Consider the following 25,522-nt stretch of genomic DNA (forward strand, 5'->3'; position numbering starts at 1 on the left):
CACTCTTCAGCAGAATGTGCGCTGATATGAAACTTCCTGGCAGATTAAAACTGTGTACCGGACTGAGACTCGAACTCATTGCAGGGAAGTCCTCTACTAGCTAAGCTAGGCAAACACGCTTCACAACCCACCCACACAGCTTTACATCTGCCAGTACCTCATCTCTTACCTTCCAAACTTCACAAGCGCTCTTCTGCAAACTTTACAAGTCAAACACTCCTGGAAGAAAGGAGATTGTGGAGAGGTGGCTTAGCCACAATGTGAGGACAAAGGTCGCAAGTTTGAATCTAGGTCTGATACACTGTTTTAATGTGCCAGGAAGTTCCATATCAGCACACATTCCATTGCAGAGTGAAAATTCCATTTTGGAAACATCCCCCAGGCGGTTGCTAAGCCATGTCTCTACAATAATCTTTCTTCCAGGAGTGTTAGTCCTGCAAGGTTTGTAGGAGAACTTCCGTGAAGTTTGGAAGGTTGGAGAAGAGGTACTGGTGGAAGTAAAGCTTTGAGGGTGGGTCACGAGTCGTGCTTGGGTAGCTCAGTTGGTAGATCACTTGCCTGTGAAAGACAAAGGTCCCAAGTTCGAGTCTCAGTCTGGCACACAATTTTAATCTGCCAGGAAGTTTCTTACTACTGGTGTACTCAAACCACCAGGTGATTACTGGGGGTAGAGTTATACGAGGTGATTTTGATAAATGGGGGAAACCACAGGAACTGGTACCTGGAAGGATAAGGAGCAAAACAAGTCATATGCACATGTGGCTGGATATGTGTTCTAAGAGAGGTACATCCACTTGCAGGCAGAGATAAAAGATCTTTGACTTCATAGGTTTTGTTGACTGAAAGTGGTTTATGTAGTGCATGACTAGTCCAGCAATGTTTCTAGGCAGATTAAAATATGCACTTGTTAAACCTGTTTATAACGAAGGTGATAACAAAGATTTACATAATTGTCATCCAATTTCCTTACGAGCATTAATATTCAGAAAAGTCATCTACTTGAGAGTAATGTCAGATTTGAGTGCTGCATGGGTTAGCTGCGCGATATGAGGCGCCTTGTCGTGGTCCTTGCATGCCCCCCCCCTTCCCCCCCCCTGCCCCTTGTGTCAGTAATCTGCTGTCATAGCCCATTAATGCCAAATTTTGCCACAGTGTCCTAACAGGATACATTCATTGTATGTCCCACATTGATTTCTGCAGCTGTTTCACTCAGTCTTGCTTGTCTGATAGTACTGACAACCCTACTCAAACGCTGCTGCTCTCACTCATTAAGTGAAGGCTGTCAGCCATTATGTTGACAACATCTGTGGGGTGAGAGAGAATATGTGAAAATTTGGTATTGTTGGCACTCTCTTGTCCCTGTGGACCTCAAATATTGACTTCCGTAACATGCACAACAGTGTGAAAAATTGAATTCTTAGTAATAATATTCTCCATTGTCCGCTTGGTGTACTGCATCCACAGTTTTCAATATGTAACACTAGTTCTACACAATATTGATTGTTTTACTCTCTGAGGAATCTACTTATGGCATAACCTTTTGCTGTCTGTAATGCTTTCTTGATTAGTGGGGTGTTAAACCATAATATTCCTTCCTTCACACTATATGGCCTCTGGACACAACTGAATGATTTGCTTGTGTTGTTGAATTTGCCAGAGTTTTTGAATTTGAATGAACGTGGATGTTCCCGTTGTTTAAAATCAGCAGCAATGATTAAATGCATGCTATCTTATTGCAGACAAACACTTCAAATGTTATACTGTCAACTTCAGTTTCTCTTCATGCTTCTTCTTGATTTCCACTACTTCTTTTTCTCTCTCTACTTTTGTACCTGTTTCCATCTTCCTTGCTGTTGCATGTGTCCCACTTTGTATTTCTACTCCATATCTCCTTATACTCATGTCTCATCCACCAGTTGCTAGTCTGATCCCAATACTTTGCACTCAGTGTGTCTAATTCTGTTCATTTTAACCAGACTCTCATACCCTGACCTACTCCACACCCATGCTGGTAATGGTTGATCTTAATGTCTGTGTTGAATATTCACATCAGTATAAAGTTCTTTTTTATTCTCAGATTGGCCCACAGAAATCAGCTGGTGACATTTGCATGGAATTAGCCAGCAAAATGAACTGGCCTGGGCACAGACTTGTTCTTGAGGAAGTGATATGTAATGGTGAACTGACAAGACCTCTACACTATACAGAAAAGGTCCTTGATACTGTTCTAAGGTGGGGATACTGGGACGATGCTGATCGCAAAGATAACTGTTTGGTGCTGTGCAGGAACACAGTTTTGGAGGAAGTAGCTCCTCTTGTAAGTATTTTATCAAAGACTTTGTTATTTATTGTAATTTAATATTATGTAAGTATAGACAATTTCAATGCTACAGTGTTTTAGTAAAACACATGATTGTTGCTTTATTGTTGCATTAGTTTTTGTAAAAAACTAGACATTCTATGGCCAGATCACAGTAATAAATAACATGGAATCAGGGATGTAGATGATTTTTCTATCTTATTGACATTGATACTGAGAAGATATCGGTCCCAGGGATTCCAAGACTTTCGAGAATGTTTCAGTTTCAAGTTTAAAGTCAGATAACAAATGACAAAAGAAATATTTTTGTGTTATACAGTTACAAATTAACACTTTTATGGCTCTTTTCCTTTACTTGTACCTGTGAAACCTTTCTGCTTGCTAATTTTCATCATTCTACATCAACAGGAAATACCCTCTAGGTTTTGATGAGTAAGTTTGCGAATATCATAATATGTGACGTAAATGACAATATTTTTTTATTCTACTGACTTAGAAGCTAATATACTGCCAAGGGACCATAGACCTTAGTATGGGACATAAATTTGAACTTCATACATGTATGTGTTTGTGAGAAAAAGGAATCTTAACAGATGTATGGCCAGACCAACTGACTGATAAGAAATGACAAAATATTTTTCTAATTATGTAGTTACAAATTCACAGTTTTTGGATTTTTTTCCTTTGGTTGTAGTGTGGAACCTTGCTTCTTGGCAAATTTAATGATTCTAGATCAATGGGAAGTACCCTGTAGGCCTTGATGAGCGAGTTTGCGAGTTTTAGAATATGTGACGTAAATGGTCCTATCTTTTGATTGCATTCACTTTGAAGCTAACATTTATTATACTACCAAGAGACCATAGAGTTCAATATGTGACAAATTTTAACTTGATATATCAATACTTTTCTGAGATAAAGATGTGTTAACAGACAGATGATGATAACTGACAAAAAATATTTTTTCATGTGATATAATTACAAATTCGCTATTTTCAGTTTTTGCCTTTTATTGTAGTGTGAAACCTTGCTTCTTGGCAATTTTCATGATTCTAGGTTTTGATGAGTGAACTTGTGAGTATCAAAATATTTGACATAGATGGCCATATCTTTTGATTGCATTTACTTAGAAGCTTCACATTTTTACATCACCAAGGGAACTAGACCTTAACATGTGACACAAATTTTAACTTAATATGTCTACTTGTTCCTGAGAAAAAGGGTTTTGAACAGACAGACAGACGGACAACAAAGTAACCCTGTAAGGGTTCCACTTTTACAGATTTTGGTATGGAACCCTAAAAATGAAACAAAATAAAAACTAAAATAAAATATATAGGGACAGATTGTGTACCATGCAATGAAAATAATCAATTTAGCACCGCATAATTGATCAAGGAGAGAGTACAGAACCAATTGTGAATTCAGGAAGAATAAGGAGACAAATGTGACACCACTGTACAGTGCAATGCTCTTGGAGGTTTCAAATTGAAATGATTTTGTGACTCGAGTACCTCAAGTCACACAGGAGATATTTTGTGACTTCTTGTAATGACTGAACATTTCTTGTGTTGGTAAAAATAACCTGTTGTGTACTTATATTGGTGTTGCCATTGACAGTACATTAAATCTTATTGAAGGGGAAAGAAGAGTGATAAAGGATGCTCAATGTTAACAATGCAAATTATGAGGACGAATTGTGAACTAACAGTAATTTCTTTACAGAGGCATTTACAGAAAGAGTAGTTCCATTATTTTCTGACACAACTACCTTCCTTTCCAACACATTTGGTCTACTTGTCCATAAGGTTTGCATATGCCCTCCAGGAAAGGAAAAATAAATTTGACATGTCTGATAACCGTAATTGTCTTGATAGCCTTGTCAACATCTGCAGACTTTGTACCTCATAAGTGTGTTCTTTTAAAGGTCTAAACTAGTGAAAATCTGCTGATATGAAGTTTACACTGTATGCTGAATCTTCCAACATCACATGTTAGGTCATGTCATATATTGCAGTAAGTGCAGCAGTACAAGAACATGCATTCTCATTAAGTAGCTTTGATATATATGTGAGAAGTATGCTGTGTTTTGATCATTTACCAGACTTCACCAGCTTTACCATCATGTCATAACAGAAAAAAGTAGTCACATTTGTCCCTTCTAGTGGAAATGCATCAGTATAGGTCCTTGATATCACAAACACTGTCTGCATTGACTGTTACTGGATGTGTGTGTCTTGTATTTGTTCTAGAACAGAGAAATAAGGTAATCTCTTTGTATCGATACTCATCGGTTACACATTTTCTTAAAGCCAAGATCACCATGTACAGTGACACTTGCCTCATTGTGAATTTCATCAGTAATGAAACATTTTTTGACAGGATTTCATGTTCCAGCTGATATTTCACTGTTTCAATTCTCTTGCACCCTGATCTTAGACACTACAGTACGTTGCAGACCTAGCAACTTCCATTCTCCACATATACAACACTGGTTTGACTCATATGCTTAGGGGCCATGTTTAATATTTAATGTCTGTAGTTGACATGATGTTCTTGTAATGTATTTTCAGTTCTGGATTAGGGTGATTGTTGGAAATGGATGCAAGTCAAAAACATGTTTGTTGTGGAAATTAAAGATATGTAGTGTAGCTGTAATTGTTGAAGATGACAATTAAGAAAAAAGTTCTGTCACCTTTGCACAACCTCTTCTTATTTAAACAACTGTCACCGTTTTGAACTTCCATTCTTCTGTATATTTTAAATAGTTTCACTGCCTGTGACTACAGTAAAAATGAATAACACCATATTGTTCTTGTATGGTGCTCATCAGCAGTGGTGTGGCAATGTTTAGTGCACTTTTGTGCAAAGACACACTACTTGATCACCATTATGCCCTAGCAATTTATTATTAAGGAACCATCGACAGACTAGTAACAAAACATCAATGAAATTTATAATTACATTCCAGAATGAAATTTTCACTCTGCAGTGGAGTGTGCATTGATATGAAACTTCCTGGCAGATTAAAACTGTGTGCCGGACTGAGACCCGAACTCTGGACCTTAGACTTTTGCGGGTCAAGTGCTCTACCATCTGAGCTACCATGCATGACTCACACCCCGTCCTCACAGCTTTACTTCTTCCAGTACCTCGTCTCATACCTTTCAAACTTCACAGAAATTTTCGTTGATACAGATTTTGTTTAGGGCAGCTAGTAAAAAGATTATCAGAGGAGCTTAAGTGTGATGTAAGTGGTACTGAGGGCAACTACACTAATCTAAATCCTTGAGTGAGAGGATGACCGGAGGTATTGGAAGGAGGGAATGATTCTGTCTATGACTGTTGCATTGGGTTAAGCTATACGCCGATGAGCCAAAACATTATGAGCACCTGTTTAATAGCATGTTGTTTCACTTTACGAACAGAGAAGACATCAACCATGAAGGGATGCAGGTGGTCCACAGTAAAGTTCATGTAGCTCACTGCTGCCATAGTGTCTTCAAGTACTACCATAGATCCCATAGAAGCAAAAAATCAGTGTACCCCATAGCATAAATTTGCTCTCACCAGCACGCATCTGTGGTGTGGTGCATGTTTTCAAGCAGCCATTTGCCTGGATGAAGGACCCATCCATCGACCTGGTGTAGTAAGAAATGCAATTCATTCAATGGGCAAAACACTTCTATTGATCCACGGTGAAAACTCAGTGATACTGTGCCCACTGCAGTCGTAACTGGCAATGTCATTGGGTCAACACAGGAACATGTAGGGATCATGTGATGTGGAGCTTTATGTTCAACAACGGCCTTTGAATGGTATGCTCCAAAATACTTGTGCCTGCACCAGCATGGTACTCTGTCATCAGATCTGCCATATTTCGCTGCCTGTCCTGGATTACACAGGGGGCGATCCTCCAAACCCACTGTTATGTGATGAGATATGGTTGTCCTGTATCATATGGCCTATGTGTTATTTCAGTATCATTTGACCACTTTCTGTAGCTGCTCATGACAGTAGTACGCAAACAGCTGACCAACTTTGCCATTTCAGAAATTCTCATTTCCAGCCACAGTACCACAGCAATGTGCCCTTTGTCTAGCTTTAATGACCGCCCATTCATCACTCTTCTGCTTACATTCTTTCCTTGCTGTGTCATGTGCCTGCAGTACCACCAGGAGGCATTCATCCTCACAGTGGTCAGTGATGATAATGTTTTAGCTCGTCATTGTATGAGCGTTTGGTGAACAACACAAGGAGCTTGGTCTACAATGACACAGTTTGGGTTTGGCAAACTTGGAATTTCTGAACTGGTCACTGATCAGTGCTGAGTCTTCTAGTACATTAAGTCCTGACATGCTTCAGCAATTAGGATGGTGAAATATTGTCTGTCACAGTAGTAACACTAGTAGAAATGGAAGATGAAATTTTTTTTCTGACATCTCATCTAATACCATATGACAACATTCTGTGATGTCCAGTTATCATTGCTCAAGTGATTCAGTTCCTTCCTCCCAGTTCAAATTCTTGAACTTGTGGAAGGAAAAATAATACCAAAATGCGCTAACAGATGATTCCTAAATTCAGTGGAATGTGAATAAGTTCAGGACTGTTAGCACAAGGCAGACCCTTTACTCGTATTTACATTTAAAACATATTGACATCTCCATGTTGGGGTACAACCTCCACTGAAAGGATTGTTGAGAGGATATAGAACTAAAGGCTGAGACACATACTACTCAGTGCCAATCTCTTTCTGAAAAGCTGTTCAAGCAGTTGCTGAGGACTTGCATATTCCATGTTATGTGCCATCCAGTGAAGTTCTGGATGCGGAAGGGTCTCTCTGACCTCATTTGACACATCCACAACCATTACTGATTGTGGTGGATAACAGATCTCATAATGTACAATGAATGTCTATGCCTTACCCAGAGACTGAGTTGTTGAGATACTTATTATGTTGAAAGATCTATATCTTCTATATGTGGCCAAATGCTACATATAACTGTGTTGTGGTTTGTTGGCTTGCATTCAAGTGGCTGCTAGTCCATGAACCACGGACCTTGCTGTTGGTGGGAGGCTTGCGTGCCTCAGTGATACAGATAGCTGTACCATAGGTGCAACCACAGTGGGGGGGGGGGGGGGGGGGGGGGTGATATCTGTTTAGAGACCATACAAATGTGTGGTTGCTGAAGAGGGGCTGCAGCCTTTTCCGAAGTTGCAGGGGCAACAGTCTGCATGATTGACTGATCTGGCCTTGTAACATCAACCAAAACAGTCTTGTTGCGCTGATACTGCACAAACGGCTGAAAGCAAGAGCAAAATACAGCCATAATTTTTTCTGAGGGCATGCAACTCTATTGTATATTTAAATGATGATTGCATCTTCTTGGATAAAATATTCTGGAGGTAAAATAGTACCTCATTCAGATCTCTGGGCAGGGACTACTTAGGAGGATGTTGTTATCAGGAGAAATAAAACTGGCATTCTACAGACTGGAGCATCGAATGTCAGATCCTTTAATTGGGCAGGTAGGTTAGAAAATTTAAAAAGGGAAATGGATATGTTAAAGTTCGATATAGCAGAGTTAGTGAAGTTCGGTGGCAGGAGGAATAGGACATCTGGTCAGATAAGTACAGGGTTATAAATGTAAAGTCAGATAGGGATATGGCAGGAGTAGGTTTAAAAATGAATAAAATAGGAATGCAGATAATCTACTACAAACAGTATGGTGAACACATTACTGTAGCCAAGGTAGACATGAAGCACACACCCATCACGTAATACAAGATTATATGCTAATTAGTTCTGCAGATGATGAAGAGAAATATTTAGTTTGAGAACCATGAAAGAAGATTGTATACGTGGAAGAGATCTGGTGACACTGGAAGGTTTCAGATTGATTATGTATTGGTAAGACAGAGATTTTGGAACCAAATTTTAAATTAGACATTTACAGAGGCAGGGTGGACTCTGAGCACAATTTATTGGTTATGAACTGTAAATTAAAAGTGAAGAAACAGCAAAAAGGTAGGAATTTAAGGAAAATTGAAAGAACCAGATGTTGTAGAGAGTTTGTCAATTAATGAAAGGAAAAAAAATATAAAAATGCAGTAAATGAAGCAAGTGAAATGAAATACAAATGTTTGAAAAATGAGATTGATAGGAAGTACAAAATGGCTAAACAGATGGCTACAGGAAAAATGTAAGTATTTAGAAGCATATATCACTAGGGGAAAGGTAGATGCCACCTACAGGAAAATTAAAGATACTTTTGTAGAAAAGAGAACCACTGGTATGAATATGAAGAGATCTGATGGAAAACCAGTTCTGAGCAAAGAAGAGAAAGCAGAAAGGTGGAATGAGTATATAGAGGGTTTGTACAGGGGACATGTACTTGAGGACAGTATTAAGGAAATGGAAGAGGACGTAAATGAAGCTGAGATGGAAATATGATACTGCTTGAAGGATTTGACAGAGCACTGAAAGACATAAGTTGAAACAGGGCCCCGGGAGTAAACAACATTCTGTTAGAACCACTGATAGCCTTGGGAGAGCCAGCCAAGACAAAACTCTTCCATTTGGTTAGTAAGATGTATGAGACAAGTGAAATACTCTCAGACTTCAAGAAGAATGTAATAATTTCAATTCAAAAGAAAGCAGGTGCTGACAGGTGTCAAAATTACCGAACTATCAGTTTAAGAAGTCATGGTTGCAAAATACTAACATGAATTCTTTGCAAAAGAATGGAAAAACTAGTAGAAGCCAATCTCAGGGAAGATCAGTTTGGATTCCAGATAAATGTAGGAACACACGAGGCAATACTGATCCTACGACTTCTCATAGAAGATACATTAAGGAAAGGCAAATCTATGTTGATAGCATTTGTAAACTTAGAGAAAGGTTTTGACAATGTTGATGGGAACACTTTTTTTCAAATTCTAAAGGTGGCAGGGGTAAAATACAGGGAGCAAATGCTATTTACAATTTGTACAGAAACCAGATGGCAGTTATAAGTGTTGAGAGGCATGAAAGAAGAGCAGTGGTTGATTTGTATATTGAGCAAGCAGTAAAAGGAAACAAAAGAAAAATTTGGAGTAGGAGTTAAAGTCCAGGGAGAAGAAATAAAACTTTGAGGTTTACTGATGACGTAATTCTGACTAGACTAGCAAAGGACTTGGATGAACAGTTGAATGGAATGGACAGTGCCTTGAAAGGAGGATATAAGATGAACATCAACAAAAGCAAAGTGAAGATAATAGAATGTAGTTGAATTAAATCAGCTGATGCTGAGGGAATTAGGAAATGAGAAATTTGAAGTAGTAGATGGGTTTTGCTATTTGGGAAGCAAAATAACTGATGATGGTTGAAGTAGGGAGGATGTAAAATGTAGGTTGGCAATGGGAAGAATAGCATTTCTGAAGAAGAGAAATTTATTAACATCGAATATAGATTTTAGTGTCAGTAAGTCCTTTCTGAAAGTGATTGTATGGAGTGTAGCCGTGTATGGAAGTGAAACATGGATGAAAAACAGTTTAGACACGAAGAAAAAAAAGAAGCTTTTGAAATGTGGTACTACAGAAGAGTGCTTAAGATTAGATGGGTAGATCAAATAACTAATAAAGAGGTACTTAACAGAATTGTGGAGAAAAGAAATTGGTTGCACAACCTGACTATAAGAAGGTATTGGTTGGTAGGAGACATTCTGAGACATCAACAGATCACCATTTTAGTACTGGAGGGAAGCATGGGGCCTAAGAATTGTAGAGGGAGACCAAGAGGTGAATATATTAAGCAGATTCAGAAAGATATAGGTTGCGTTAGTTACTCGGAGGTTTAGAGGGCAGAACAGTATAGAGTAGCAGGGAGAGCTCCATCAAACCAGTCCTCAGACTGAAGACCACTACAACACCAGCCCATCTTGATTTCCGCTCCCAGATAGAGTGGTCTGCAGAGGGGAGCTATCACATTGGGTGATGGGCAGAGCACACTGGCTAACTGGGTGTTTTTGAATACCAAAATAGTGTCTTGGACATGGTTATCACTTTACAAGTATGACCCATCTATCCCAGAATGATCAGGCTGACTTTAGGGGCAGGATGACCCATAGTAGAATGAATCTCACTTCAGAGTTAGGGTTTTGTCACAAAAGTCTGTTCAAATACTGACCCCACATTGTGAGAATCTTAGTCTTTTGAGCTGCAGGAGCAAAAGCACAAACAACAATAAATAAGAACAAGAAGAAGTTATGGCAAGTGTTTATGGATTTGAAAGATCAATAATAATTGCTCTATTGAAGCAAGTCTGTCCTCAAGTTACACTTGGAGGTATCACCCAGACAATGGTAAAATACTTCACTTCATTCAATGAAATGTAAACCATATTCCAGCTTTCTGTCACTGTCATGCATTGTTATAGGTAGGAAATAGGAGCTTTTGTTCGAACTAGAATGAGGTTTACAATTGGCCTTGTTTCACATGAAACGCAGATTCCACATTTTCTGAGGCCTGGAGACTACATAATGCAGAGACCAAATTCAATGCAGGTCACACCAGAAATTCTACTAGTTTCCTTTAATAAATCTTGGCTGATAGGAGACTTTTTAGATTCATGGAGAGAGACAGTCTTGATACTCTTCCTGAAACCAGATAATGGTTAGCAGTTGTTTTATTGGTTTCGACACTAGCTCCATAGGAAATACGTTAGAACTGATTTGGGGGTGGGGGCAATGTCTTTTGGGGGGGGGGGTAATGTTTGCTGCGTCCATGGCATTCAATAGGCCACACATGCCTCGCTGGGTTGTGCTAGATGGGGACACCTCAGTGAGCTGACTCTTTGTGGCTGGGTATAGGTTTGGCGATCCCAGGTTTCCTGAGCTGGGGACTGGTAGGTGTTGCATCATCTGTAACTGTAAGCTCTGGGCATCTTTCAGTGACCAACTTGAGGCAGGTTGGTGGGGTGTTGTGTATCATAGGGAATGGGGATCTTGGCTGAACTGCTTGGTCAGTTTTAAGGTGTACTGTGCCCCAATGAGATCCATGGATGTTGAGGCAGAACAGTTGTTAGCATGTGACCACTGAGGAACCTACTGCACCTCAGTTATAGAAGGCTTACCTAGACAAGCATGCCTCTGTCTGGGTAGATGAATGATTACCTAGAGTTTTGAGAGACAAAATGACTCACAATAAAAACAAACTTCAAACTCAAAGTGGAAGGGGTGGGTCACTTCAGGTTTTTTCTACCCAGTCCACAAAGAGAACTCGGTTGGACAGCCCACCTGACACATCTATTTCAATATGAGTCACAGTAACATAACAATGCCAATGCATCGTAATGTATTCATTGTTATGAAGAGGGGAGATGGCACATTAGAGAGAATATCCCCTTTCTATGTACAAACGAGTGAGGAGGGATTTGCTGGAGTGCCTAATCTATTAAAAGGTTACGGAACTGTACCCTGATTATAGAGACAGTGATTCCAAACAAACACCTAAGTTACTGCAAAGCACAAAATTTGTGGAGTGTCCCATAGTTGTTGAAATGCACAATGTCCTTAATTACAGCAGAATCATTGTATCAAGTAGTGACCTTCATATATGGATCCCACTGAACTCCTGGCGTAATGGCAAAGGTAAGTTAATATCAAGGTCAGAAACATGGAGAATTCACACTCATTATTTGAATATGTAAAGGCTAATTTCTTACTTTGATGAGTTTGTCCAGATGTCTCCAATCCAATGTGCTGTTCTCAATGCCAGAGATTCAGGCATACTGTCCCGACATGCAAAGGGAAGCCAGCTTGTGGTCTAAAACTCATGGTCAAGGCTCACTCATGCACCCAACCACCTTGTTCTTTAATTGCTGAGGCACACATCCATTCTGTTCAAAGGAAAATACTATGTGCAGAAAAGAAAGTTCAGTTGCTTCAGGTCACCAGGCAGTTACTGTATATTATTTTCAATGCTACATAGCCTCCAAAATTTGCAACTTCGTTCTGTACCATCATAAAGCGACCATTTGCGAAGTTGGATGCCTTGATGCATACTCCCAGAGCAAATACTATCACATCCACCTGTGCTTCCGGCTGCATCTGTCAAGACATAGGAAAGAAGACCAGATCTAAAAGGCATGATGTAAAACCCTCTAACCCTACTACTTCTGTAACATCTGATGGGGAAGAATATCCAATGGGTCTGGAAATATTGTACATTTGGATGATCCACCAAGCCCATCTACCCCTTTCCCCAACATTCTGAACTCCCCTCCTAAAGTACAAGACTTAGTGAGGGTTAAACCCAATGGTTAACATGGCTCCCTTCCTTCAGTGGAATGTGAATGGTTATTGAACACATTTAGAGGAATGAAAACTGATAGCACAAGGGAAACCTATTTGCATATGGCTTTAGTAGGAAGTCCATCAATAATCTTGTGTTGACAGATTTAACTTTTGCAGGAAGGATGACCTAAGTGGTGAATGAGCAGAAGTTGGTGTAGCTGTGTTTGTCAGTGAAACACACCACTATTCATCCATCACCCTCACAGCGGAGATAAAAAGGATGCAATGGCAGGTTGTATGCCATCTCACCTTGTGGTGCATTGTGTGTCCATCCCACTGCAGGAATCCTTTGATGGCACAACACTTAACTGATCTTGTGCAACAGGTCCCCCTTTCATTCTTGTTACTTGGTGACATCAGTATCCACCATTACTCTGGGGCTCTAATACTGCCTGCCCCATAGATGAGAGGCTGTTAGTGAGTGGGCATCTAAATACTTAATACTGACAGGAATTGTTATAACCTTTAATCACTAATAAAGTGCGTGGAGATACAAAAGTAGAAACACTAGCGGGTTACATGTTACTAACTCCGTATCTGTCATTCGACTGCCGGGCCGTGACATGCGGCCGGCGCCGTTCATAACCAGGTGGCGCTCCCGCGCTCGGCTGAGCTGCGGAGCGCCTCTATCGCCGTGTTCGCGTACTAACGTGGCGGCACTTTTGAATGTCGTGGCACTGTCACAACACTTTTCCCCCCTTGAAAAAAAAAACGGTCACTTTCGTGGAGACACGGACAGTGCGGAGACATCCATGGCCTCTTAGGAGGTCCCGAGAAGATCCCGCGGAGAAACACGAGAGTATGGTCGAAAATGTCCAGGACGGAAGCTGGCGCGTGGAACGTGCCTCCTGGACGAGATGATGGGTGAAAACTCCGGAGCAGCATCCATAGGTGTCGTAGACCTGGGGGTGTGCTCCAGCGAGATGGGTCCCGGAGAAGGCGGCGTCGCGACTGGGGCCGGTTCCGGCGTACTCGGAAGCGGTAGCGACGGCGGCGGCAGCAACACGCCCGGAAGATCGGCAGTAGCGACAGGACTGGCTTCTCGGGCTGGTGGAGACGAAAAAAGGGGCGGTGGTACCGGCGTGGCCACCACTCGTGGGCGCATCTGGTCGTAATGGCGAACAACCATGCCGTCGTCCGTACGTATTTCACAAAGCCGGCGGCCGCGAAGAGCCTGGACCACCCCTGGAATCCACTTAGCGCGAGATCCATACCCCCGTGCCCACACGTCGGCGCCCACCGGGTATTTTCCCGCACTAGGGGACACAGTACAAGGCCTGACAGGGTGAAGCAGATGCAGTAGGGTGCGCGGTTGGCGGCCATGCAAGAGTTCAGCAGGGCTGCGATCACCCAGAGGCGTGAAGCGATAAGAACTCAGAAATTGCAACAGAGCGTCATCTGTGGAAAAATCACTAAGGAATTTTTTCATTTGGCTTTTGAAAGTGCTGACAAGGCGCTCGACCTCCCCATTCGATTGCGGATGGAAGGGCGGTGCTGTAACATGATGAATCCCTTGTCCAGTACAAAAATCACGGAAGGCCTGCAAAGAGAACTGAGGGCCATTGTCCGTGACAATCGTGGATGGAAGACCTTCTAGCGCAAAGATTTTTGACAAAGCCAGCGTCGTCGCCGCAGTGGTGGGCGACGGACAGCGAACAACAAACGGAAACTTCGAGAAGGCGTCAATCAACAGTAGCCAGTAAGTGCCGAGGAAGGGGCCGGCAAAGTCAGCGTGCACCCGTTCCCACGGCTGTGCCGGATCAGGCCACGGAGAGGGCAGAGTACGAGGCGCAGCCAGTTGTTGAACACACTGATCACATGCAGCGACCATGTGGGCGATGTCCGAATCGATACCGGGCCAATAAACGTGCCTGCGGGCCAGGGACTTAGTCCGAGAAATCCCCCAATGGCCCTCATGCAATAGTTTGAGAACAGCTTTGCGAAGAGAGGCGGGCACCACAACCCGTGGAGATGCGCCATCCGTGGCCAGAAGAACAACACCCTCATGAACAGACAGACGAAGGCGCAAGGCATGGTAGTTGCGAAGGGGGTCCGACGCCCGGCCCTTGGTCCTGTCCGGCCAACCCCGCTGAACAAAACCGATCACCTGACGCAGGACCGGATCCCGCGCAGTAGCCGACGCGACCTGCGAACCTGTAAGTGGAAAACCCTCGACCGCACGACGTTCTTCCTCATCAATGTGGAAACAGAGGAGTTCATCGCGATCGAAAACCGGGTCGGGGCCCATCGGCAAACGCGACAACGCGTCAGCGTTGGCGTGCTGGGCCGTGGGGCGATAGTGAATCTCATAGTGAAAACGAGACAAGTATAAGGCCCAACGTTGCAGGCGGTAAGCTGCCTTATCCGGAAGCGACGCCGAGGGGCTGAACAGAGAGACCAGCGGCTTGTGGTCGGTGATGAGGTGAAACTTAGAACCATACAAAAAAACGCTGAACTTTTTCAGAGCATAAATGATAGCGAGCGCCTCCTTTTCTATTTGAGAGTAACGCCGTTGGGCATCGTTGAGGGTCTTGGAAGCGTAGGCGATGGGTCGTTCCGACCCATCCTCATACCGATGGGCGAGAACAGCCCCTAGGCCATACTGTGACGCGTCAGTCGCCAGAACCAAGTGCTGACCCGGACGGAATGTGGCAAGACAAGGCGCCGACTGCAAATGAGCCTTCAGGCGGACAATAGCCTGCTCACACTCGGCGGACCAACAGAAAGGAACGTTTTTGCGTAACAGCTGATGCAGAGGATGAGCCACCGCCGCCGCGGAGGGAATGAATTTGTGATAATAAGCAACCTTGCCTAGAAACGCCTGAAGTTCTTTGACCGTGGACGGCCGGGGGAGAGCGGTAATGGCCGCAACGTGCTGTCGTAGAGGGTGTATACCCTCACGGGACAAGTGGAAACCAAGATACACAATGGAGGGTTGGAAGAACTGAGACTTGTCCAGATTGCACTTCAACCCTGCTGAATGCAGAACCCGAAACAGTGAACGCAAATTGCGAAGGTGCTCCTCAGTGGAGGCCCCCATGACAACAATGTCATCCAGGTAGTTGATGCAGCCGGGAACGGAAGCCGTGAGCTGTTCCAAAAACCGCTGAAAAATGGCCGGCGCGCTAGCGATGCCAAATGGTAACCGCTGGTACTGATACAACCCACAAGGAGTGTTGATGACGAGAAATTCCTTGGAAGATGCATCCAATGGCAACTGATGGTACGCCTCCGATAAGTCAAGTTTGGAAAAGAACTGGCCCCCAGCGAGCTTGGTAAATAACTCCTCAGGACGGGGAAGAGGATAAGTGTCAATGAGGCTTTGAGGGTTGACAGTGGCTTTAAAATCACCACACAATCGCAGACTCCCGTTTGGTTTAGAAACCACCACAATGGGCGATGCCCATTCGCTGGAGGTAACAGGAAGGAGAATCCCCGAAGCCGTTAACCTGTCTATCTCAGCTTTGACAGGCGCACGCAACGCCATCGGAATAGGGCGTGCCCGGAAAAACTTAGGGCGAGCCGTAGGTTTAAGAGTAATGTGGGCTTCAAAATCCTTGGCACGACCCAGACCAGCAGAGAACACGGACGAGAATTCAGAACACAAGCCATCCAGCTGTGGATACGGAATGTCCTCAGATATGAGGTGCACATCATCATCAATGAAAACCCGAACAACTGGAAAGCATCATAACCGAACAGGTTTTCAGTGCCCGCATGATCCACCACATAAAACGTGAGGGGCCTAACAACAGACTTGTAGGCAGTGGAAGCATCAAACTGGCCAACGATAGGAATTTTCTGCCTATTATAAGTTCGTAGATTTCGCGTAACGGGAGACAAGGGAGGGGAGCCCAACTCCAAATACGTGCGAGAATTAATGAGAGTTACTGCAGAGCCACTTGCATGCGAATGTCTTTATCCAGAACACGAATAGTAACAAACAACTTATTCGTTTGAGAAAGCACACAGTTAACATCCATGTCCGATGCCTCGTCCTCGTCGACAGGAACTTTAGGGGACTGACACACAGACGCAATGTGGCCTTTTTTCCTACAGGAATTACACGTGGCCCAACGTTTTGGACACGCGGCTCTGTCATGCTGTACGAAACAACGTGGACAAGAAGGAAGGGCGGAACGAACCTGCTTCTGTGGTTGCTGTTTTCGCTGCGAGCGTGGCGGCCCAACGCGACGTTGTTGGCGCGAGTGCACTGCCGCCACATCGTCGTTTCCCTGTGAAACAGGCACATTGTCTGCGTCGAAAGTGGTCTGGACAGCGCCTACATCACACCACGCGTCTATTTGCGCACCAGCAGCGTGAGACACTTCAAACGATTGAGCGATGCTGAGAACTTCCGACAACGACGGGTTTGGCAATTGTAAGGCACGTTGCCGAACTTCTTTATCAGGAGCAAGCCGTAAAATAGCGTCCCGAACCATTGAATCAGCGTAAGACTCATGATGAGTGTCCGTGACAAACTGACATTTCCGACTCAGACCGTGTAGTTCCGCCGCCCAAGCCCGGTAAGATTGATGGGGCTGTTTATGACACCGGTAAAAAGCCACGCGGGCGGCAACGACATGGGTGTTTTTTCGGTAATAGTTAGACAATAAGTCACACATTTCTTGGAAGGACAGAGAGGCAGGTTCCCGCAGAGGGGCTAACTGAGATAGCAGCTGATAGATCCGTGGGGAAATCCAAGATAGAAATAACGACTTACACATAGGAGCGTCGACAACGCCAAAAGCCAAGAAGTGTTGCCGCAAACGCTTCTCATAATCCTCCCAGTCTTCAGCGGCCTCGTCATAAGGAGGGAACGGAGGCGGAGAAGAGGAAGACAGACGATGAGTAAGCGACGTCGACAACGCCTGAATAGCAGCTGTCAGCTGTGTTTGTTGTTCAATAAGCGCTTGCATAAGCTGTTCCATGTCTGCCCCGACACGAACATACAAGTCCACAATGCAGGAAAAAAAATTCCCATCCTCGTCGCCAATAAGTGTTATAACCTTTAATCACTAATAAAGTGCGTGGAGATACAAAAGTAGAAACACTAGCGGGTTACATGTTACTAACTCCGTATCTGTCATTCGACTGCCGGGCCGTGACATGCGGCCGGCGCCGTTCATAACCAGGTGGCGCTCCCGCGCTCGGCCGAGCTGCGGAGCGCCTCTATCGCCGTGTTCGCGTACTAACGTAGCGGCACTTTTGAATGTCGTGGCACTGTCACAACAGAAATATGCTCTTCTGCACTACCACTGGATTACTCTCCACTGTAGAACTTTTCCTATGGTCTTCTGCACTTGCAGATACCATTACATGGGAAGTGGCCAATGACTTACACTCAGGTGACCACTTTCCCATATTGCTTCAGTTATCTTTGACTACAGCGCCTGAACAGAGGCTATCTAATAGGATGTTCAACGGAGCAAACTGGCTGCTATATAGCCAACTGGCCATATTTCAGCACTGTGACAGCACCGAGGTGGGCACCACATCACAGATGTGATGCACCATGCTGCTGATTCCTCTATTCCTACATCTTCTAGCGAGCCTTGAAAAAAAACTGTCCCTTGGTGGAACAAGGAATGTCAATTAGCAATTATCGACAGGTGTGCTGTGTTACCAATAGGATTCAATATGTCATCATGCTACTACACCAAAGCACGGAGGTGAAAGAAATCCTCCTATGCCTCTTCAACAAAGTATGGGCTGAATACTACTATCTGGATCCATTGTAAAAGCTATCCTGATACCACTTCTGAAGCCAGGGAAGGACATGTTATCTCCAGATAGCTACAGCTGTGTTGCACACACTAGGTGTATAGGAAGGACTCTTTATTGGATGATAAATTGACACCTAGTGTGGGCACTTGAAACTAAGTGATTGCTCATCCATTCCAGTCTGGGTTTCAGAAGTAGGGGTACATACTTGACAGTATCCTCTGATTAGAGAATGCTATGCAAACAGCACTTTATTGGTATCTTTTTTCGATCTGGAGAAAGCATACAATACTACTGGAGACACAATATCATCTGTCAGCTGCATGAAATAGGACTCCTCACCTTGCTTTGGTCCTTCTTTGCTGAGCGGTTTTTTCAGTATTGAGTCATTACTACTTACTCTGACCCAATTCCCTCAACAGAATGATGTTCCTCAGTGTAACATTCTGATGTCATCCTTTTTACTATAGCAATCAATATCATCTCTTTTACAGTAAGGAGCCCAGTCAAGTATTCCTTATTTGTGGATGACTTTGTGTTATTCTGCTCTTTCTCCAGTCTCACAAGTACTAAGTATCAATTACAGCTGACCCATAAGAGCCTGGAAGATTGGACGAATGGAACTCAAGTTTACAGAAAAAGCTGTTACTGTATATTGTTTTAATTGTTTGCATTGATCCTTTACTCACTCAGAACTCTGGTTGAGGAAACAGTCTTGGATTTTAAGATCTCAGTGTGATTCTTAGGCTTTGTCTGTGATTAGAGGTTAAATGGCTGCCACACCTCTGTGATCTGTAATCTGTAATGTAGCTGTCTGAAGGCACCAAACATTTTAAAATATCTTTGCAGTAAGAAATGGGGAACAGATCAGTCCAGTTTGCTCGCATTCTATAGAACCTTTGTCCCCGCAGGTTTTGACTTTGCCAGCATATATGTCTCAGCCAGAGCTTCCTATTTAAAGATATTGTATGCTGTTCACCCTGCAGGCATTAGACTGGCTACAGGAGTGTACCAAACCAGTTTAGTTCCTAAGCTCTGTAGGGGCTGGTAAGCTGGCTCTTGCCATCCAGTGAGAAGTTCCTGTGGTGTGACACATACTTTCATCAGTCTCGGGGCTAAAAAATCCATGGAATGGAAGTTTACCAGTCACTGGGCAACTAGACCTTTTTCTTTCCATGTGAAGGACTGTCTCAAGCAACTTGGTGTAGTAGACAATCAATTCTTAAACTGGGATGGAGAAAGTAACCTTCAATGGATGATTCTCATGCCCACTCTTGAACATGACGGAGTGCAACACTCCGCCTGTAGTTCTAAAAAGAATTTTCAATGGCATTTTATCAGAGTATTGTGAGGTAGTTTCTACTGATGGATCAAGTCAAGGGGGTAATGTCTAGTGTTCTTTTATTGTTCCATGTTTTATCATTAAAATCCTCCTACCGAGCCATTTCTTGTGTACTATGCAGAGCTGTGGGTGGTCAAGAAGGCAATGGAGCATGTGAGACTTCTTGGTGAAGGGAAGTTATTTGTCTGCATGATCTCTCTTAGTGCTCTGCAGGCTATCCAGAAAATGTTCCCACTTGACGGGATAGTCAGACAGTCCAAACACTATCCACCTCCTGCACCGACAGAAGAAAGAGGTGGCCTACTGTTGTGTACCAGGTCACATGGGAACAAAGGGAATCAGTTAGCTGACACAGCAGTGAAAGCAGCCAGCCAGGAAAATACCACAGTTCATCTTAACATACTTCCACATGCTGTTACATCACTGTTCACCTTAACTTCCCTCTACAGTCAATCATGATGATTGTTGGCTGAATGTGAAAGACAGTGGCTGAAAGTGGCCAGCAACAAGCTGTGTTTGATCAAACCAACTGCTGGCCCAAGTCACCCTTTCTTTCGAACTTCAAGGAGGACAGAGTGGGCCTCATTTGCCTTCATATCAGACACTGCCCAATGATGCATGCTTATCTCTTGTGGCATGGAGATGCACTAGAATGCATCTGTGATGCGCCATGCATTTTGTATGCTAGAGGGAAGCCTTTGGTCTACCGAGGGATTTGCTCTCAATTTTAGGTGTTGATGAAACTATAGCAGGAAAATTGTTGGTGTCTTGTGTGGTATCAGGACTCCTGCTCAGTTTAGTTGAACAAAAGTTGTATAGTGTTTTCGGGTGGCTGGCTCATCCTGTTTGTTATGTGGTCATCCAGCTATCTTACTGCATCGAGTGTTTCTTCAATAGTGTTAATGTATGACAACAATATGAATAGATTGTATATGAATTTTTTTATTACTGCAGCTGTAATTGTACAGCCTTTGATTTCTGTTTTAACAAGGGTATTGTATTGTATTGAACTGGGGACCTAGAAATGTCGGAGAGGCTTTGTCCCTGCTGTAGCCTCAGTGGTACACAACCCAACAACATGCTACAGCAGTCCAGACCGCCCCCCCCCCCCCCCCCCCCCTGTCTGGCCATTCTGATTTAGGTTCTCTGTGGTTTTCCTAAATCATTTTAGGCAAATGTCAGGATGGTTCTTCCAATAAGGCCACATCCAACCACATTTCCAATCCTGGCTAAATATGTCTGGGTACATTGCTTACAATTTATTATTGTATTAAGTTGACAAATCCTATATGATTGTAAAAGACCCGTAATTGCATAAATTACTATACATGCAAGAAACTGGAAGAGAGTCTGCTTTTTCTTTTGTTCATGTTCTTTCTCTCCAGATACAGCAGTGGCTTAGTAGTAATCAAGTGAAAGAACAATTTTTTCACCATTTGGATTGTTGCCTCTACAAAAGAAAGCAATCAATCATATGCTGCATTCTGTCAACTTTTTCATGAAGTCTGGGCCAGCAAATGGGAAAATTTGTCCATTATGTACTTAAAAAGAATGAACAAAAAGTCCGAAGCATCAGGAGTATTCTTGGAGCTCTAAAAAGCTTTTGATAGAGTAAATCATGCACGATCTTATAAAAAACTGTGATGAGTGGTGTCATTGGAAAACTCATGCAACAGCTGCAAACACGTTTGAAAGGTAGACAACAGCATACAGAAATTATATGATAATCAAGAAATACTGCAGACAAGACAATCAAGAATAAGAAATATACATTTTGATGTTCTTCGGGGTTTCATTTCATGTTTATTTCTGTTTATATGTTGTGTAAATGATTTCCCAAATTCTGTAAATAGTAAGCATTTGCTCACGATGTGCGCTGATGACACATCTGGTGTCATAATAAATAAATTAGTAAGCTGGTGAAAGTATTGTTGGATAAAACACATAATGGCCGTACACAAACTGCTGTTGTGAAATACAAATAGTTTAGACTGAAAATTTTGTGGTAGCAAAGTGCAGAGATCCTCCAATATGCCTGACAGAGAGCAGCAAGTATAATGACATCAGCATATTTTTGTGTATAGTATGACCTAGACTCAGGTCCCATCCGCCAGATGAAACTGTCATTGACTGATTTGATCTGAGGCTGTGATGACAGTGAATTAATGTGTGAAAAAATATAAGATTCTAGAATAAAAGTAAGATACGTATAAATGCACTGGACCAGCTTGTCCCAGTCACACCAAACCCAAGCTTGTAAGGACCAAAAAATTCTATAAGGAGATGACAGTAAGACCCGTTGTTAAGTACAGAATTCAAGTTCTATTAGTAATAGTGAGCCTTGAACAACAATTAGAAGAAACATGAGGACTGTAAACAACAAAGAAGTGACAGGTCCAGGTGAAAATAAAAAATAATCTAATCAAATGAAAGGAGGCAACAAATAAATATGTAAATAAATAAATTTATTTATACAAAATAAAAGAGAGAGACAAATGGGGAAAGCAAATGAATGTTTCTATTGCAGAGATTGGTAAGGGAAGGCTCCTTCTATGTACTGTTAGGTATTTAATTATGAAACAAGTGCCATAGTCTCTGCTGCTATATTCCATTCCATTCCATGAGCAGTAATAGAATGTTGGACGTTAGTGTAAAAAGTTTGTATCATTTTAGGACATGATGTAAGGAATCCATAACATTGGTATGGTACGTCATTAACTAATTCAAATTTGAAGCTGATACTGTTGATTGTTGTCAGGTTGAGCCACAGTTTTGCACATGATCTCACATACACCATAAGTAGTTTTGGGATGCAGAATGCATGAATTTACTATTCTTGTAATACCAAAGATCCACTGCAGAAAATAACAGCAGGGAAAGACTTGTTGTTTCACTACTTAAATCATATGGCCTTCCCTTTAAACATAACTGCTTAAAAACTCTGAAAATGCTAATTTCCTGTCACAAGCTATATAATTTTAATTTATTCTAGCACCTTAACTCTTGATGATTATAAGTTGTTATCATAAGTGTGCATAATATCTCTCAGTTAAAGAAATTTAAGAGAACAGTTTTTTAAACATTTTCTTAATTAAGAAACTATTGTCAAAAATTTTTCTATGCTGTGTAAATGTGCTTTATTCAAAATAATATTTGTGTTGATTCTGTATTCAGCAAATGGGACTGTGGACACTCATTGATGATATGGAAGTTGAAAGTGAGGTTAGCAAAGCAAAAAATCTGAACTTCATTTTTAAATGTTCCTTTATGGAGGCGATACTGCTCATTTTAATTCTTGCACCACTGCAAAGATGAGAGAGAGAGAGAGAGAGAGAGAGAGAGAGAGAGAGAGAGAGAGAGAGACATTAGAGTCAGTGACACAGAAGCAGTTGAATTCCCTATAACTGAACAAGGCCCAAGGACCTGATGGAATTGCCCTCGGATTCTATAAAGAATACTCCTTGGTTGGAAAAACATTAGTGTCACACTCGTCTACAAGGCAGCTAGGAGAAGTGACCCACAAAACTGTTGTCCAGTGTCATTGACATACATTGTTGTACATAGAATCTAAGGACATATTTTGAACTTAAACATGATGAGGTATCTTGAACAGATTGATCTCATCTGCACCAACCACCGTGGATTCTGAAAATGTTGGTCGTGTGAAATCAACTGTCACTTTTATCACATGGCATCCTGAAAGTCGGATATCAAGGTAATGAGATGACTGCAGTGTTTGGTAACTTCAGAAAAGTAATTGTATCACTACCACAGCAATGCTCATTAACTAAAAGTATGATGATATGGATTATAAAACAATTATGTGACTGGACTGAGGATTTATATCACGGGTGCAGCATGTTATCTTGGACAGCATGTTATCTTGACTGATGTAGAAGTAACTTCTGGTGTGTGCTAGGAAAGTGTGTTGGGACCCTCACTGTTTATGTGTATATTAACCTGGCAGCCAATGGAAAAAATAGCCAAATATTTTGTGGCAGATAAGACAGTGATCCGTTATGAAGTACAATATGAAAAATGCTGCACAAACATCCAGTCAGATCTTGATAAGATTCCAAAGTGATGGAAAGATTGACAACTTGTATTAAGTGTTTGGAAATGTAAAATTTTGCACTTCACAAAATGCAAACAATTTAGTCCTATAACTAAAATTATTATTATTGTAGTAAGTATAATGATAATACCATTAATTTGATAATGTGATGATATTGATCTCCTCAGTGTATACTCGTTAATTGATAAGTATTGGTAGTTAGTATTAGTAATTGTACAGAAAGCAAATTTGTTTATGTTATGAGTGTTGGGAATACAGCATTTGCATTTAAATTTTATATGTATTGTATCTAGGGATAATTGCTTTCTGAAAGGTGTAGCATAAGTGATCTTTGTCCAGTTGTGACCATTGTTCAAGTACCACCACCACCACCACCACCACCACCACCATCACTGGATCAGAATACAAAGTGACTTGAGATTTGATGACAGTTGAGGATTGAAGGAGGTAGTCTCACTTCCCCATTAAGGTGCTGCATTGTGTCCACTTTGCAGAATCATATTAACCTTTTCACTTTCCCTGCAATGTTAGTACACGAAAGATGCTACACGGACAAAGTGCACATTTACATTATTGGTAGCTGTTATTGATCACAACTTCGTGTGATCACCAGCATCTATGGTGGCAGAATTATACAACAGTTTAAAAAAATTGGGTCCAAGTTCATTTTCTGATGTTTAATTGCAATGCTGCCTATCGTGTAAACAAGCAGCTGTCAGATGCTTTGTTGTTCTTATTCAGGGTAAAAATCAAACAGTGAAAAAAACCAGGATGGAATGTACCAGTGTTATGAAAAGGATAGCTGCTACTGACCATATAGCAGAGATGCTGAGTTGTAGATAGGCACAACAAAAATACTGTCAGAAAGCAGCCAGCAACCAGAGCCTGTTGTTGTGTGTGTGTGTGTGTGTTTTTCCAACAAAGGCCTTGGTGGCTGAAAGCTTGCTTTGTGATAGTCTTTTTGGTGTGCATCACAACTCAGCATCACGTCTATATGGTGAGTAGCAACTATCCTTTTTATCCAGGGTAAAGTTTTATATGAAAAACTCGCATTTCCTGTCACTTCAGTACAACAAACTGCACTAAAAATGATGCATTTTGGAGAGATCTTCAATGTGGCATATCACTTAAACTGCTTATTATTGTAATGCCCAAGTATAAATGTGGAACCCACCACATTTTACCTTTGTTGGTGCTGAATTCATGATAGCTGCTACTCAGTTTGCTTCTGTTAGCCAGTTACAGCACTTGACATGTGATCTCATGAGCCAATCAAAGCATACATTTATATTCTTGCTTTTCACAAATATTTAGATTTTTTTCCCCAAAAACTCAGTTATGGCGAGAGCCTGATCTGTATCTTAGCCCAAGGTCTAGGTTAAGTTGGAAGGTAACAGTTTGGTTGTTGTGATTTTGTGTAGTTAACGAATGTTGGGGGGGAAGACTGGTTGTCATGACAGACTAATCCATAGCTTAGCCCAAGGACTGCTACAATTGGCTGACTGGATCACATGCCCTGTGCTGTGATTGGCCAATGGAAGAAAATCGAGCAGCCGCCATCTTGATTTCAGTACTTCTAAATCTCACTAGCTGTATTTCGTGCTTTTCATATTTATGCTGGTGCATGACAAAAATATGTAGTTTCATTAATACACTGCATTAAAAATCTATCCAAAATGTGTCATCTTCAGTTGATATATATAATCTTTACCTAGTTCTGTCAGAGA

The 25,522-nt window shown here is 42.0% G+C and overlaps 1 protein-coding gene across 1 annotated transcript in view; it reads left to right on the top strand.

Annotated features, from left to right (window-relative positions):
* The window catches only part of LOC124612956 (arf-GAP with Rho-GAP domain, ANK repeat and PH domain-containing protein 2), a 173,232-nt gene that overhangs the window by 104,379 nt on the left and 43,331 nt on the right, over positions 1-25,522 (top strand). The window contains exon 8 of the mRNA XM_047141476.1: positions 2,078-2,317. Coding sequence (XP_046997432.1) covers positions 2,078-2,317 — 240 coding nt within the window. The remainder of the gene's footprint in view (positions 1-2,077; positions 2,318-25,522) is intronic.

Source organism: Schistocerca americana, chromosome 4 (assembly GCF_021461395.2).
Source record: "Schistocerca americana isolate TAMUIC-IGC-003095 chromosome 4, iqSchAmer2.1, whole genome shotgun sequence".
Classification (NCBI taxonomy): Eukaryota; Metazoa; Arthropoda; class Insecta; order Orthoptera; family Acrididae; genus Schistocerca; species Schistocerca americana.